The sequence below is a fragment of the Spea bombifrons genome, chromosome 4 (assembly GCF_027358695.1).
Source record: "Spea bombifrons isolate aSpeBom1 chromosome 4, aSpeBom1.2.pri, whole genome shotgun sequence".
Classification (NCBI taxonomy): domain Eukaryota; kingdom Metazoa; phylum Chordata; class Amphibia; order Anura; family Pelobatidae; genus Spea; species Spea bombifrons.
Window position 1 is genome coordinate 62729750 of NC_071090.1, and position 18411 is coordinate 62748160.

At 33.9% G+C, this 18411-nt stretch overlaps 1 protein-coding gene and 1 long non-coding RNA gene across 2 annotated transcripts in view; both read right to left on the reverse strand.

Annotated features, from left to right (window-relative positions):
- SEMA3C (semaphorin 3C) overlaps positions 1–18411 on the reverse strand; it is a 70912-nt gene that overhangs the window by 24599 nt on the left and 27902 nt on the right. Inside the window, exons 3-8 of the mRNA XM_053461928.1 lie at positions 7603–7763; positions 5574–5636; positions 3895–4014; positions 2471–2561; positions 1048–1167; positions 429–571 (exon numbers count right to left, since the gene is read on the reverse strand). Coding sequence (XP_053317903.1) covers positions 429–571; positions 1048–1167; positions 2471–2561; positions 3895–4014; positions 5574–5636; positions 7603–7763 — 698 coding nt within the window. The remainder of the gene's footprint in view (positions 1–428; positions 572–1047; positions 1168–2470; positions 2562–3894; positions 4015–5573; positions 5637–7602; positions 7764–18411) is intronic.
- Positions 10795–11204, reverse strand: LOC128490174 (uncharacterized). Its single transcript, XR_008353930.1, has 2 exons — positions 11012–11204; positions 10795–10945 (listed from the first exon to the last, which is right to left on the reverse strand). It is a non-coding gene; the product is annotated as an uncharacterized LOC128490174 (long non-coding RNA).

Here is an 18411-nt window from a genome sequence, read left to right on the forward strand (position 1 = left end):
TACTTCTCCATTTTGGCCTTATTTTTGTTGAATAAACCATGACACTGTGTAATATGTCATGTGTTGTCGTACATCTGAGGTTTTATTTACCTAATTTTTGGACCTACTAAGGAACAGATGATTGCTATATGTAAAACCATGGAATTCAAAGAGGGTGTACTTTCTTTTTCACACAACTATATATAGAGAAAATCGCTTTATCATAAGTATTTTCTTACCGCTGGATATTTATAGTTGACTCCTTCCCAGCTAATGAAAGGAGATGAATTCCAGACACAAGCATAATAGATGATGCATCTTGTTTTATATTGTTATGTATTCCTTTGCACGTCATGAACAGGAAATCCACTTATAGTTACATTATTGATATGATTATTAGGTTTTATTAGATAACCCAGCTCTCCCACAAATAAGGAAAAATATCTTACAGGACAAACTCTTGCTATCATTGAATGAATTTGCTTCGTACTCCCGCTGTTGTCTGTCAATCTCTCTTTCAAGAAGAAATAAACCTTGGCATCATTTGGATCTGTTCCATCTGGAAGAAGCTGTGCATCCACAAAGATTGGCTCTAGAACACAAGACATTAACTAAGAGACTCACATCCAGTTTACTTGTGAGTGATTTACTTTTGAAAGTAATATTGGCAAAGGTTAGAGATCTCCATTCACCCAACAAAGGTAATTAATTGATTCTTGAAATTAAATATTTAGATGGGATCAAAGACACAACATTTACTAACAGAGTCACGGTTATGCTTGGTGGAAAACATATTATGCCTATTGATATATATCCATGCACAGAAATATTTGGTTATATTAACATAGCTAAACTACACTGTACTATTTTAATATTACTATTTATATCTCATACGGTTTCAACAATAATGAAGCATTTTATCTTCATTATTTTACTTTTTTTTTTAAATGAAAAAAAAAAAATGTTCTTAATAGATATTGGATAATGGATGATCACACATAACTCAAAAACAGCTGCACCTAACACAGCTATTAAGTGAAAAACAAGCTTAAAAACACAACTACTTACCACTCAGCCATTTTGAGTTATGTTGGTCTGTTCTCACAGCATTGCGTTTTGTGAGGCTACGAAATATGGCTGAATCGGTACCCATAAAATCAATATACATGCCAGAGAAGAGTTCTTCATCTGCAAAATTATTAGGAAAAAATATGACAAAATTTTCAATAAAAATGCATATTAGGAAAGAAGATAATTACATGTTTTCTACTCATATAAAATACATACAATTATGCAAATTAAATCATTTCCCTTTTTAACGCCATTGTCATATTCAAATAATGTGTGCTTTACAGTTTGTACTTCGAGATAGGAATTGTACAATTGGCAGAACTTTCTTATTAAACCATTTTAATATGCGTGCGCTATGGCATGAAATCAAATACATGAAAATGAGTTGTAGGTCATATTCATTAGATGCCGATAAGGATTCATCAGGCTTGGCCTCATCCTAAGTTATTTTACTTAAGTACTTAAATTCATTCATCTATATGTTTTACTTCAGGACAAACTATATTAATGGAACACTACTTATGGTTAAAGTCATTATTTGCAAAAGGGTTCTCATAAATCTCACAATTTTCCAACTATAAATCATGTGAGAAGGGTTACAATGTCTCATTAGCTTTTACATATTTATAATTAACAGTGAAAATAGTGTACTGCCAATATTCTACAACACTTCATGTAATTAAATTTAAGATTATTTTAATTTAAGAAAATTATATCTTTATATCTATGTCAGCCATGGTGAAACCATGACTAGTATCATTTACAATGAACACATTTTGTTGCACAATAGTTTTAAAATGTTTTGCTTGTGTAGAGTGTGTTCATTTATTTACCCAACCTTGACCTTTTGTTTTTCATTAAGTCTAGTTATATTTCCAAAGCAAGGTAACAAACTCAGAAATTAAAAACGTAGAATGGGAACAGTTATTATTGGAATTGGAATAGTTATTATTAATTAGCATTACTAAACCTACACTAACTTTTTGGTTACTTGACACTTACCTTCTAGGAGATGCATTTAAAGTAACAAAAACAAATAACAATAACCTGTTTTATATGCTATATTTATTTTATTTATGGTAAAAAACTATTAGTACTTTAGAGAAATGTGATCATTTTCCTGCAATCAAAGTATCTGTGTTGTTTCTGATGCCAAGTACATTCCATCTGCTGGAAATGCCAAAATATACCATTAACATCATCATATGTGGGTGCTGGCATGATGTGACATCACATTATACTACACCCATATTACATGGGTGGTGACATATGCTTGTACTGTCAAATGTATGATTAGTGGCAATTATGCATACTTTGATCTGTTGTTAAAGTTTGTGTCCATATTGTGTACACAGTACAAGATGTTACAACTATGTTATGGTACTGTTGAAAAACATATTATATAGACCACACGACTTACTAATCATGACAGATACTGTGTTTACTTTGGGGTTGAACGAACAGCGTCCTTTCCCAGACTCATTCTTGTAGTCAATTACAAAAACACGATCCTGTTAAATAAAACATATTTCAAAATTAGGGCATTATACAGTATATCCTTCTTTGGGAAATACATTAGGCAACCAATAATTATTATAGGGAAAATAGTACTGTGGCAACATTCCCTATTTGCATTCCTTGCAAAAAGCCAGCAAAAAATACTTACCTGATATAGTAGCTGCGGCCCTGCAGCTTCACTCCATCTTTGTTGTATGGGAACTCTTGCCACTGATTGGCTGCTTCCAGCAGCCAATCTGTGGCAGGAAAGCTTTCCCATTGGAATCAACCAGCTGGGGTGGGGAGCAGTGAAAATATATATATTATCCACCCATCCAGCTATCATATGAATTAAAGTGTATATGATGGCTAGAGTTTCCCTTGTGAATTACAATGTCAAAGATTCTGTAGTACTGCTCTGATGTCCTATATAACAATATAGAAGCATCACAATACGTAGACTGGTGCTGACTAAGTGCGCTAATATATATGAGAGTGATCTATGCGTTTTTTTAAGAAATGCGTATATTGTTGGTACTGTATATTATAGTATTATTAGTAGTAGTATCATCATCAAACCTGAAATAGCAGAAAGGTTTAGTAAACCATATGGAGGGTCAGGGAATGCTAACCAACGCCTTACATTACTAACATATACTTTTTGTTTTTGGAAATGTTGTGCTTTTAGTAAATACATTTGCATATTACCATGTTCCATATCCTTGTAAATGTTTATTTTATAATATTGCCCAAAAACATTGTTTACACGCAAATTGTCATATGTGAGAAAGGGTACCTCAAGTGTTTTATTTATTGGTCAGTTACAGAGTATAAAAGTTCCTTCCTAACCATAAAATACGCAGCGGTGGCTTTTAAATAGGCTTTTGTTCTTTGCATTATGAATAGCATCTTTGAGTTGTAGCTTCAATTTGCAGAAAGAACGCTTCCTGTGACCTTTCTTATACTTTGATAATGTCAGACATGATGTAGCATATTGTACAGACGACCAAATATCGCCCACTTATCATTTAGCTCATTTTAGCAGAAATGCAAAGGAAATAGGATCTGGACACAAACATAAAAATTATAATGAAAAATATATTTAATGAGATATATATATATATATATATATATATATATATATATATATATATATATATATTTACATTTCACTAAACTTCCTCCTAGGATGCAAAGACAGGGAACAGTTAATATGAGGTTTGACACTTATTGTATTCTGAACCATATATTATAAATTGTGGCTAGTTAAACACATTATTAACATGTTTAAAGTAAATATGAATCCTATGTTTTTAAAAGACACAGAATAAATTGCACTTACTGTACCTCAGACCTGCGGCCCCTGTTGACATAGGTGCATATGGGACTGAAGGCTCCACTTCCACAAATATACAAGTGAGTTCGGTTATAACTCTGAATTACGCGTACAAAGTTTCCACAGCCATGCTAAAAAAAAGATTAAATAATTAAGCTTAATATGTATAAGAACCGCTACAAGCATTTTCTCTGTTTCAAGCACAATGATAGCTTTCATTACCAAAAAAAAAAAAGAACAATTTATAAAAGGGCAATCGCTTAAATGTAGCATAATGTTAAATTAGGGATATCCTGGGAAGGCTGAACTCTTTGTAACCTTATTTATATGTGGATGAAAGTTTCTATATGTGTTTTTTGGGTACATTCTGCCAAAATGTAAGAAGTTTTAGATAAAAAAAATTGCAAGTTTAATTAAAGTATAGTATTTTAGGAACCTCTGATTTAAGAACTTCTGCCTATAAAAGACTTGTAAGAATGAGGAGACCCAACCCTTTCTCAAACTAAGGCATTAGATATTGTTTCTCAGGAGGGTGAATGGGAAACATAGCCACACAAGTAAGATTTTTTTGTCAAGTGACATTAATGATACATTTATCAATAAATATGGTGTCTCTAATGTGTGGTACACAATACCAAGTATTGTAGACCAAAACTCTCTAGGGTGAAGTCAAACACCTTACCTGACCTGAATGTAAAATAAACTAATAGGTTTTAAAAGGGGATTTAAAAGGGGGATTAATATTTGACTTGAGCAGTGATCACTAGTATTCTTCACTTCATAAAATATGAATTTTGTTGGATGTTTTATTGCCTTGTTTTCTTAAAAATATTACAAAATCAGTTTAGTGATATCTCTTTCAGTATACAATTCTCAAAATAAATATTTCATATTTCACTTGTTTATCACAGTACAGAAACATTTGAGATTATGTTATCAACTGTTGGCCTGTTTATTGCGTTCTCTAAGTAAGCTGGTACACAGGCACAAACCAGATAAAATGAAAAAAACCTTTATAATCACCTTAATGTTTTCCTTAACAATGCAGTAAAATAGACTTATTTTTTTTTGTTTAAACAAGGCTGTGGTTATATCACATTTTTTTAAAAAATAATTAGAAAGTAATTTCAATAGCTCAAAATAATTTCATGAGTGCTAATAGCATTCGTTTTACCATTTATATACAAACCGACCTAATATTGACCTTAACAACAATCTTGGTTTATCAAGCTTTTTACATTTATTAATACCACCGTCCAAAATCTACATAGAATAGTGGACATCTACATAATGTTGTACATTTGCCTTAGCTTTATACTCTGTTTATACTGCTTTGCACAATTTAACTAGCCATTGACACAACTACTGATTTTTCTGGAACCATTTTGGTTCTTTATATATGGAAATGTATGCAGTTAATAAGTATAAATGAATCATTTGTTGGAAATGATTCCTGCATGATCACCGACCATAATCCTCTAGCTAATCTGCAACACACAATAAGAAATAGTTTTGGTAATTATGTTTACTAGATAAGGCCATAACTTCAACAGGTTCCTGATTGTAACTATCCACTAATACCATCACCCCACTGGGGATTACCAGCAGGACCTACACCCATCTATTCTTTCTTTTGGCTGCACTGACACAAACCTGACTCACAGGACAAGTATTTTCCTTACTGACTTACTGTGGGATCTTTGCCAGCCATCTTGCACTCTTCAACTTTGTTAGCAGAAGCCGGCCAGAAAACCTGATTATAAACAAAAAACACACACAAACATAAAAAATACATTTTGGACAACACAATAGTGTTGGACATTATAAACACGTTATACACTAAGCATACAATAGATTTTTAACGTGTTTTTTTTATTTGGTTACCTAATATTTGATGTTATTTTTACAACTATGAATCAATCATGAATATTTTTAACTGAGCATACAGAACTTTTAATTCAATTTTGCTTTTATTTTAAGTACTATATATGTTTATTCTTTATGTTCGAAAGGCATAAGCAATGTGTATCCAATAAACAGCCTTCCTCATTTGGCATCAAATGTGTTAAGTAGGAAGGAAGTCTTTGGGCAGTTAGAACGCATCCCAGGAGAGTTCTTATAGAAAATGGGCACATACAATGCGGAACAGCTGCTTGCTTTCAATTAGTACTGAATTCTATTTTCACTAACATTACACACTATTTGATTTGTGGAAATTGCGTGATTAATACTAACAAGAAAGAGAAACAAAAATGTTGTTGAATCTAGTGCTAGCAAGTGCTTCACTTTCCATCGCTATCTATCATCACAGCTCTGAATATGAATTGAAGTGGCAGAAGTGATTGTTTCGATTCATATAACCATTTATGACATTACTATGAAATTCTTCCAATTATCTAGGGGGAAAATCACAGTAATCACCTTCAGTGTAACCTTGACAATACAAGGCAATCATGACTTTTCATTTGTTATTTGACTTTGTCAATGTTTGCTACTCCTGGCAATGGTAGTAGTCCAGAACAAAGGACAGCAAAGTGTATCTGCCTCCACTTTTTCAGAGCTGCTGCAGAAATGCAGATCATACATGCCACAATTGGTGTCTAATAACCAGCAGCATAATTTTAACCCTAATATCTTTGGTAGACAACTCTGTCACGCACACAGTGTCATATCCACCACAATGGCCATTTATCAAATAAGTGGTGGGATGCAGACCTAGGATAGATGACCTGGTGGTAGATGCTCTGCTTCAATGACCTCTCTCCCTCTGCTACCTGCAAGTCCCACAAACCATGAAAAATAAGAACACTGGATAATGAGGCTTTAAACAGACATACAGCATTCTCATGTACATGGACAGACAGGGAGGAGAACACAGCAGATCTATATATCCTATACCACCAGGAATTAAAGTTGTGGAGGGGGTGTAGCAATGGCCTGGACACACTGGAACCCATACCATTACTCTACTGGTAGGTAGGTAGGATACCATATGGCGACACCAATCTTTGCAATTCAGTTTAAAAGGAACACAGAATGGACCACTGACAAGGGTAATTTTGGAAGCAAGAAGCCACAGTTCATGAATCCACTGATACAACAAAGGTGGCAACAAAGAATAAAATAACCCAAATTAATCAAATTCCAAACTTTAATAAAAACATCTCAACAAAAAATATTTCTACGGTGTAGAGAGAGTAGAAGCATTTAATATCCATTTGAGCTATGTATGGACAAGGTTGGGTATATTTACCATATAAGTGATTAATTAAAATGGGTGCCTTCTGGCCTAATCAATTTATGAGATAATGATATACATGTGAATTTATATTAGCACAATCCACTTCCCTTCAAGTCAGCAACATTTTGTTATGGATAGGTTTCTGCCTTTTTGTATTTTTTTTTGCTTAGCTTAACATTTTGGATTTTGATCTTAGTAACTCAAAAACGAGACCTTCTTAAATGATACTTTTGTCAAATGCAACAGAAAGTAAAACGAGAAGCAAAGACATTTATTGAGGAGAGATAAAACTTGCGCATTCCGAAGCATTAAGCCTTTTGACTCTTTGTGCACAGCTGTAAAAATCTTTTCCTGCAAACTGCCGCCAATATCTAACAGCCAGCTGCACTTATCAAAGTTGTTGTTAAATGTAAATACAATGTGATGGTTTTAAGCATGCAGTTTCCTATAAAGTGAAAAATTATTTACATGAACTCACACTTAAAGGATCGTGACTTATGTTGTTGATATTGAGTGACAGAATATGGTCTTTGCTGCCCACATAGATTCTGTCCTGGTCCTCATCCATTAACAAGATCCTGTAGTCTAGGGAACTTTGTGATATACTGTAGTATTCAGAGGTACGCGTTTCCTGGAGTTCTGAAATAAAAAACAAAAGAAAGACACTCATTTACTCTGACTTGCTACTAAAAATCTTACAAATTTAAGCTAAGCCAAATACATCCTTCTGGGTCCCAGGACACTACTAAATAATACCGTTTCTTACACGGACTAACATTAATCTGATTAATGGAGCTCTAGAGAACTGTGTCATGCAACCAACATTTTCCCCATTCATTAAAATGAAAATTGACCTATGACTACTTTTTGCAGGTTAAGACTTCCTTTGTCTCATATGACGGACATGTAATAGTAATAATAATAAAGAAGAAGATCATGATATGCATATCACGTCATTATAAACCATTAATGCTGAGTTATACCAGAACAACAAACACAATGTGATGCGATGGAGAAGTTATGATTCAAAAATCCTTAGAATGGAAAACCTTGTAGACACCAAGAATTGTGAGGTTAGTGCCAGGGCTGTAAGAAGAGCACCACAAGGAAAGCAATCCCACTGCACACCTTTCTCCTTCAAAAAGCTGATGTAACGTAAGGGGGACTGGACCTCTGATCCTGCCGCAGGTGCCAAGAGCCTTAGTTATGGCTCTGATTAGTCCTTACAGCCCAGCCCCAGCAATCTTATCAAGAACATCCAACAAATATGCAACTACAGAGATGAACCATACAGATACTCAGGGTCACGTGAATAATAATAATAATAAAAACTGTTTTAAACCTGTTGTATGCCATAAATAAGTATGGATTTTGATTTGCATTGAATGATCAGATGTAGTCCATTGCGTCGTATTACTTATTGACTTTACCAAAATGACTGGGCATGATAACTTTAACCTTTACAGTTATGAATGTTTTTCAAATGTAGATATCTTAAAAACTGGAGACATGAGACACTTCATGTGTAAAAAGACAATTCTTTAAACTGGTATATTAATTGAAACATGATCAAACATTAAATTGCATGATATTATATTTTATTCTTCATATTATGTCAGTACAGATTTCAATGTAATCTGTATCATTTCTAGAATCAATATCTTCCTACTTTAACACTTGTCCGCGTGTATGGACTTCTGGTGGCCTTTTTACCATTTTTTTTTTTTTGTGTTTATTAATGTGTCTGATAGCTCTGTGTTGTGCAATTTAACCGTATCATAAAGAAATCAACAAAGCAGTTGTAAATCTGCTGTGTTCAGATTTACATTTAGCCATCAGTGCTATTTTAAGCCTGTCCTGTTATCCAGATAAGTTGTGTTAAATATATATTCTATGGACTGCCACATTGAATTCTCAATTTACTTATGCCGGAGTGTAACCGATCTGGAAACAAGTGTGTACTTAAGTCACCTCTCTGCGGTGAAAAATTATCTGGAGAGGTTTCGCTGGCTGACGTCAATACTTAGACAAGTATGTTTCCGTTCTCAGCAGCGTATCATTGCGTATTTGGTAACTATAAATAAAATCTGTCACGCATAAACCCATACACAGGTGACTTTGTTACCATGTAGTTTCCTTGTAACAGTGTACATAGCTGTAATTCATTCCAGGACGTTACATGATCGTAGCTTTCCAGCATGAACAGTTATAACTGGCATTTAAAGGCATAGTTATGCAACAATGTAAAACTCCCCAGTGTGATTTGTTGTCTTGAGTTGGTTGTCTGGCGGGATCTGAATGAATGTGTTGCTAGTAAGTCTCTCCGCCATATGAGTTCTTGAGACACTAAATCACAGGGACAATTACTCGAACTAGCAAATCTCTATACTGTGAACACTGGGTGTCTGAAAAAGATCAAACACTAAATTATGAATATGCACTGATAAGGTTTATTTTTATGTTTTTTTATTTATTTATTTGATCTCCAGACTAGTCTGGCTATTTTCTTTTAGAGGCTTTGCTGAGTTATTGGATTATTCATTAATCATACACTATTGAGTAGATTCGGTATTGTTGCTGTGGATTTTTTCATATTCCATGAACTGTTCTTCACATAAGTAATGCAAAGACTGGATTGATTTTGTGTGTGTGTGTGAATTATACAATCGCTATTCGTCACATGTCTGTGCAAAAAAAAACACATAAATCCATAGTCTGGTTAGCACCGGGGAACTCTTAACTTGACCTACAATTTACATTAATCAATAGAATTGTAGAGATTTCTGTTCAAATTGATAAAAGGTTTTGTTCTTAGATTAACATAATTGATAATAGAGATGATAAAATAAAATGTACATGTAGGGAGTTTTTAGGTTTGAAGACCCAATAGGAAACAAAAACCGTTACGATATTTAAGGTGACCTGTCCCCTGGAATTTTAATCTAGAGCTAGCAGGTTGCTATGTTTAATGGACTAGCGTTAATTTCAGTAAACAATCTAAACTGTTAATAAAAAGAGCAGACAGTGGTCAAACCCCGTTTCCTTTCCTTTTTCAGGGATGGTATTGATCAACATGGCTATAATGTTCAGCAGCAAGAAAATTTCCCCAGAGTCTAGTGACCATTTAATTGTGTTTGTTTAGGGTCTTTTGCATGGGGAACCTTGCCAAGAATTATATAGAGGCCATGCTTTGTGGTGTTGTTAAAAATGGTTGTGGGTGTGCAATCCCACTGGTCTGGTTAACACTGCTGTCAACAATTTGAAGAATGTTTTGTCTGACTCACTGTGATTGTTCATGTTACCGACTCCGTAAAGACTCATCATGTGGGTCTAATTTTCTTCTGCAACAACCACCAACACAGACAGCGTATATGTTAAAGTAATAACAAAAATCATGTGTGTAAAACCTGTGAAAAACAACATCCTCACAGCTAATGCTGGAAATCACATTAATTCTCAGAGGAGCAAACCATAGAAATTCGTGAATGGGGTGTCTAGTTTGATTCATATCAATAAAGAATAACCATTGTGCAAACTGATAAACATGGGGCAGTCACTATGGAAACAATTATATATTCCACTTTATTCCTAACATGTATCCACAAAGCCCTAGATTTTCTTACAATAGGTGGATTATTTGTTACTAAAAAATAATCCCCCTTTAGTATCAAGTGGATCTGATATGCAGTATATTCTAAATGTTGTAATCTATACTCATAGAATAACAATGACATATTTGACCAGGTAGTCCTCCCAACTACTGTAAAACCTCAAGCCTTATTTGGCCTTCAGACCTCATGATTAGATCCTGAAATCTTGTACTGTTGATGATATCTAAACATTTAACACGTCCCTTTGTTTTATCATGCTCTTAATCACTAATACACCTGTCTTTTGCTTGTTTACTCACAGGTTAGGGTTAAACCCATTTTGAGATTGAACTGGACTCCACAGAAACAAATGACAATAGTTGAAGTAGGGTTCTTATAAATACAGATGTTTACCTGATCAAAAGCATGAAATAACATAATCTAATAGACTATATTAGGATCGGACACTTCAATAGAGCCCGTGCATGCTACTCCACACTTTTAGTAACTGTCATGACACACTAAGATATTCTTCACTTTTAGCACAAGTGCTAAAGGAATAAATCTCACCTTTGTAGCACCATTATGATCTGAAGTTTAAAATGACATAGGAATGATGATTTGTAAGTCTACCTCTTCAAAGGCAGCTTTTGTTGATAGAAAAAAGAACAATTACAAACAAGTGTTTTAGTTTTCAAATACCTTTTAAAATATCCAGTGCCCAAAATCTGGAAGCAGAGCTTAAAAATCAAAGGATCCTTCGGCAGACATTTATTTAGTCTCTGCCTAATGTTTTGATGATAGCTAGATATGAAACACTCACACAGAAACTGATGGTACCTGTCAGCAAGAATGTAAAGCTTAATGTACAGGGCAAAATGCTTCTGCTACAGCTTGTTTTGAAAAAAATCTGTCACATTTAGCTTGATAGAAACGTTTCAGCGAGCAGCAAAGTAAAAAATAGAAACATTTAAGCTTCTGGAAAAGATCAAGTAGAACTGACAGGTCACTTTTTCTCTGAGGCTTCACCACATACTTCATCTGATTCATGGGTGGTGGTTAATTCTTGATGATGCTGATGATAACCATGCTGAAAACCATCATCATTTCAGGCTTTTCATGTATTATATATATATATATATATATATATATATATATATATATATATATATATATATATATATATATATATATATATATATATATATGAAAAAAAATGGATGGGCTTTTATGGTATTTTTTCATAAAGAAATCAGTCACATAGTGAAATTAGCTAATCCTTCCTAACTGTTATCCAAACATCTTTAAATCGGTTTAAATAAGCACCATGTTTGCAAATGTATGAATGTGTTTATTATTTATAGTAGCCTGTTCCAGAGTTGTCAAATAAAATTGCACTCTAAATTATTCAATAACGCAAGATTGCATTCACGAATTTGTGTACTTTAGACTGTAAACCCTTTTGAATTGGGGCTCACTGCGCCACTACTCAAATTTAATTTAGCCAATGGTTCTCATGTTAAGAAAATCTGGTCTATAAATCCTTTTGAGCCAAAAAAAAAACCCTAAAAATATAGTTCAGCTATGAGAATAATGTTATTATGGATGATTGATTTGTACACATCCAGCCTAAACGAAATCATTTCTTGTCTACTGAAAGAAGATACAAGACATTTTATCACATTTCCTGCTTCCATGGAAAATACAAGAAAATGCATTCATTTATCTGGATGTAGGAAAAAAGTATTTAATCTTGGAGTTATGACAAGTCCTAAAGCTAGTCTGAAGAGAATAGAACAATGTGTTGCTAGCACACTTTCCATACCTCCCAAGTCCTTTGGCCCACAAAGGACATGTTTGTTTTCCTGGGTGTGGTTAGAGGTGTAGCTAAGTTTTAGCTTTTTATGCAACATAGTGACATTATGACCTATTTGTGACATGACATAATATGTAACGCATCTCTAATCAGGATGTATATTATTGATGAGGTTGCACTGGCAGGAATAATTAAAGCAAATAAAACACACATGAAAAGCTCTATCCAGATGCAGAGCTAAACCCAGAGACATCTCAGACACTCCAATAGACTGCATTACAAAGTGTTGCATCCCCTAAAGTCTAATTTAAGATAAAAGGACCATATCCCAAAAATTAGATAAATCGAAGTGAATATTAATTCTATAATATGAGTGCCTATTTTGCATAAAACCAACCTCACAGACTGTAAATTAATCTTACTTTTGATCTCATCTTACATAGTTACATAGGCTGAAAAGACATGCGTCCATCAAGTTTAGCCTTTCCCGTATCTGTTAATTTCTTGCTGTTGATCCAACTCAGGAGATCTTCAATCAGAAGAATCCAGTTCACAAAGACGCTCGCATAAAAAAAAAAAAAAATACACCAGAATTTTTCTTTTTTATTAGCCAACTGAATGCTGGCTAACTTTATGTCTGCCACAACATGACGTGCTGTCAGATCAATCTACTGTACTCTATCCAACATTACTCCAAGTTACTCCACTTAGCTTCTACTGACTGCATGCCACTAACAAAATTATCACATTTTCCAAACATTCCCTGAAAAAAAATGGTAACAGCTGCTCCTTTACAAGACCTATTAAGTCATAGAATTTATTTACTGTACATCATCTTAACCAGGAGACACCCATTACACATGCAGCTGTTCAGGTGACAACAACCCATCCATCAAGAAAGGCTCCACTTGACTAATTGTTGCCTTGATTTCCTAGGCTTAAACCCAATTCTCTTTTTGTGATCTCACATGTGCAAAAACGTTATCTAAACGTACAAATGGAACTATATTTTATTAATTAGTTCTAATATCTAATCTGATGTTTCAGCAACATTTTGTAACTAAACAAAAATGTATATCCCAGCATTTAGCAGCCATCAGATAAGTAGTAACTACATGGGAACGCATATACCATGCAATCAGAAATGAAAGCTAGTTTTTGTTCAGAAATTCATGATCAGGGGAAAGAAAGCACATGTACTAATCTGCTATAAAGGCAAAAGAAGAACCTTTTCACTAATACCCAGCTTCAATCCTCTTAACCCTGTAGCCTACTGTGCTGAATCATTTCTTTTCACGATTGTCTAATAAAAAAAAGGAAATATCATAATCCTTGTCATTTATGCTTTATTCCAATTTAAATTCATCTGCTATACTTCCAGAGGAATGCAATTGGTTTCCCTGACAGAAGATTAAAGGGACAGTGTCCTGAAGAAAAGAATGCACATTAAAGTACATTGTACATACTTAAATATACATCTTTAAAGCTGCAGAAAACTTTATAAAATAAATAATTTACCTTATGGGGGAAGCATGACTGTTTTGTGGCCTGACCGATTGGCCTCTACAAGTGAGGCAGGAAAGTCCTCATGTTCAAATCATTGAATGTCTTGTTAGACCCCCCAGACAGAACACTGAAGTGTAAGTTTACCAAATATCAGGAGATTTCGGTCAAACATATTGCCAACTGCATTTGCAATTGAGACCACCCCAAAATTTAAAGGGGCTACTCAGCGATCGTACACACTAAAGTGCATATGAGGGCAGTTATGTCACCATAAATAAGGGGCAAAGCACTAGTCTATTTGTGCTATCATATTACCAGTCCTATGATCTAAACATAGCGCCTCCCATGTACACCGCTAAAGACAAAGCTACTCCCGTATCTGCCATATAGAACATATTATAACAGAGGGACATCAGGGAAGGAAAACAAAGGATCTGGACCCCAAAGAGGAGCAGTTCATCCTAGATATGCAAGTAATTTCAACATCTATACAATAACTAATGTTGCCAATTTGCTAAATACTAAATTCATACATAGATTATTTGATTATTTTTGTAAACAAAACATTTTTTTTCCTAAAATGCAATAACAAAAATCGTCAAAATCCTTGTACATTAGCAAAGTGATCAGTTTTGGCCAGCAGTGTATTTTTGTGTAAAACCAAGCCAAATTCAGTTATGGTTTTTGGCTTTATCCATTGGCATTTATAATAGCAAATATAAAACATTAATCATTAAAATGCCACAGATGCTTACCACTCCCTTTTTAAAAAATTATAAGGAAGCTGCACTCAATGTGCAGTCTAAATGTTAATCACATATAATGGAGACCACAAAAATGCATTGCGATGACTCAATGACTTGTCTCAACTCATTTAGCACTTGTTAAATTAAGGCTGTGATTGGGGAAAAAATGCTACATAAAGGTCATCTGAAACAACCTCATTTAGACGATTCAAATTTTAGCATATCCTAAAATAATACTTTTAACTCTAATTTTCTACATAGACAAAATGTCTAGAAATTTGCAGACAGAGCTATACGCTCATAGCACCCTTAACACTAATATTAGCATATATATATATATATATAGTAATAATATATAGTTTATAAATTTACATACACATATATATATATAACATTTAAATTACTGCCCACATATGAATGCAAAACAGATGCAAATTCAATATGATGATAATATGTACAGTTTTCAATATAAATGTATTTGTTTTGTATCAGTTTGAATGGTTAGTTTAGCCCAATTACCTTTAACTGGCACTCAATTGATATATCATATATACTGTACATGGTACTTTTTGCAAAAAAAAATTTACAATGACAATGAGAACATGAAATTAGGAACATGTGCAGCAGCTAATAATAAATAAATGCCTGCATACAATTTATTTAGAGATTGTGGAAATCATGTTGGTTGCTCTAAATTCTAATCCATGGGACAGATCAAGAATGATAATCAATGCATTACCTAGATTGTGACCAATTATCTGCATATTAAGGATGTATAACAAAAGTTGAAGATTTAGACTGACAAATTTAAGACACCAGATTTCTGAAACTTTGTGTGCAGGACAGGGCCCCAGTGTCTCTATTGCCTCTCCAGCATGCAGTCTCTTGTTATCATATGAAGAACCTCATGTCAGTATCTGCACCTACGTCTCCAGATCCATTTTTACTGGGGTATGTATTAGGTATTATTTAAAATATAAGCAGAGGAGCCTAGAAAACCAACGGCAAATTAACGGGGTTGTCTTTTAAAAGCTTTTGAGTACCATTATTGTATGTATAAACATTTTCTTAGTAGTTACATTATTTATTTTACTTATGTGGTTATCTTTTTTCTGTTTGATCATACTGAGTAGGACGAACTTCCCCTTCCATTATAAAAAAATAGCAACTGCATGGCAAAAAATGGCAGTCTGCCATTCCAAAGTGGCAAGTTAAAGGCCAAATATTTGCCACTTCCCTATATGACTATCCAAAAACTTTATGACCTACACTAATGTTTTCCTACCAGATTCTGGAGACGAAAGACATTTTTGTGGTTCTATACCTAACCCCGTGTTTTAATTTGGGTTTTCTAACTAGGTTTTTGAAGTGTTCCAACTTTGCATCACTGGAAGCAGTAGTTAAGAATAAAGTTATGTAGAACAGCATGCCAAGACAGCATGTTTTTTTCATCTCAGATTGAAACATTTGAATCACATATTCATTGTTTTATAAGGATATAACTTTGGCCTCCAAACAATAGAATATCTTTATTAAAACAATAAAAGCATTTTCTTTTCTTTGGAATCTGTACTGAAGGTCTACCTGTGGCCTAACAATGGGAACTATGTTCATTTATAATTACTCAGCAAAGCGTAAGTTTAATTTTAACATGACCTTTGAACAGGAATTTCCATTTCCTGTGGACAGCCCTGCAGAAGAAGAATTATAAAAGAATAATGTAGCTTTCATTGAAAAACCAATAAATGAATAAGGAAAAACATACTTCTGTCAGGGCATGGTCCTTTCATTAATATACATATGACATAAGATTTAAAAAAAAGGGTTAAGTGCAGGACCTTGCAAAAAATATATTTTCAATGAGGCTGGGTCTTCATGTAAAACTTAACATTTATTCACATGAGGTTAAGAGTATAAATCCACATGGAAGTCACTCACAGATTGGTCCTCAAAGCCAAGAATAGCTTATGATAGTAGTGGGGGTTTACCATGTCCAGGACTTGATTTACAACTTACTGAGTAAAGTGGTTTATAAATATAAATGCACTCGGGTTATTCCCCCACATTGTAGATACATACGGAATAAACCAATTTGGTTTTCTACATTTGAAAACATTTCATAGTGTTATGACATACGCTGAAGTGAATGTGTCGGTATTCCCAAACTTCCATCAATTGTTTGATCATCAATTTTTATCAGTGCACCATCAGTATATTTTCACTTTTTAGAGTAATCTTAATATGTCTGACGTTGTCACTTTTAATATCTGATCTCCGATCACACTCCCTCCATCTTATTGATCACACAGATTGAGATGGGCAATAATACAGTGATCAGTACACAGGATATCAGAGGGAAAACAAAGTTCTTCCTTTGTACCAAAAATAAATAAAAAACAACATTTCAATATAAATACAAGGAAAAAAACATAAAAAAATTATAGACACCCCTGTGAAGTCCCCATGACATCACTGGGGTGAACCAGATAGATGCCCATGTGGATCTCTATTGATTTTGCTCTATTTGATATTTGCAAATTAGCAATAATAAAAAAGAACAAAAAATACAAAGTCATGAAAGAGGTAAGTAAAATATACTTGTTCACACATCTTTCATGCATGAATGTTGCTAGATTATTTTTCTTGTCATGTCCTTACATTTAATTAAAAGTCAGCTTGATACTTTCATATTAGTTTCACTTGGCATTCAATGCGCTCTTTGAACGTTGGTTTCAAAAGGTAAAAATCTTGTGTACCATGCTTGGCTTACCATGTGGACCCACTATCAAGATCTTCTAAACAAACCAAAATTAAATAAACATATTCAGCATCTGGTAATTGTTGCAAACACCTAGTCATGTTTATATGATTTTCAAAATTATGTTTTATGAATTAAAGGCACTGAAATGATATGTTTGGTCAAGGCGATGATGTTTAGTAAAAAATAAAACCATGTTAAAAAAGAAGACTAATATGCTGAGAGTTATGGATTTCCTTCACAGCCGGACCCAAGGCAGCTTGCTGGACAGTGTTACTAGAATGTAGGATCTCCTTTACACATGACTCCTCTATCATAATGTTCATTGTGGTTTATTTTCTATTAACACGTTTCAATCTCATGAGTGTACAAAAGCTTCAAAGGGGCTTGGAAATGGCTAAAGCATCAATACCATTTCAGGGACCTTCTTTGAAGTATTACAACATTGAGAAAGCACTTGTTTCTAGAGCACTTGGGAGAATGAATTCCAAGCAAAGCTTAACAAGTGAAGAGAGCAGAGTTATTTAGTGCTTAAAGATTCCTTGGAAAGCCCAGAAATAATGTTTATAGTGACATAGTTACACCCAGTCACATGCCACTGTGCCTGGCAGGAGAAGTAATAGCTGGATAGTATGATTTTTCTTCCTTTATTTAATTCAACTCCCAGGATAATAGTGAATTAAATGTCTGATACCAAGATATACTTACTAAGTAAAAACTGTTTGTGCCAACCTTGCTAAAGCTCTCTATTGAAATCTAAACCCCGGTCTCTCCATAGTAAATGACTGTGAGCTCAGTGCACTGTTAAGTAGAAATTAGCAACTGTGAAATCTCTTTTCTTATCCTACAGAGAGTTTCATTATGTTGGAGG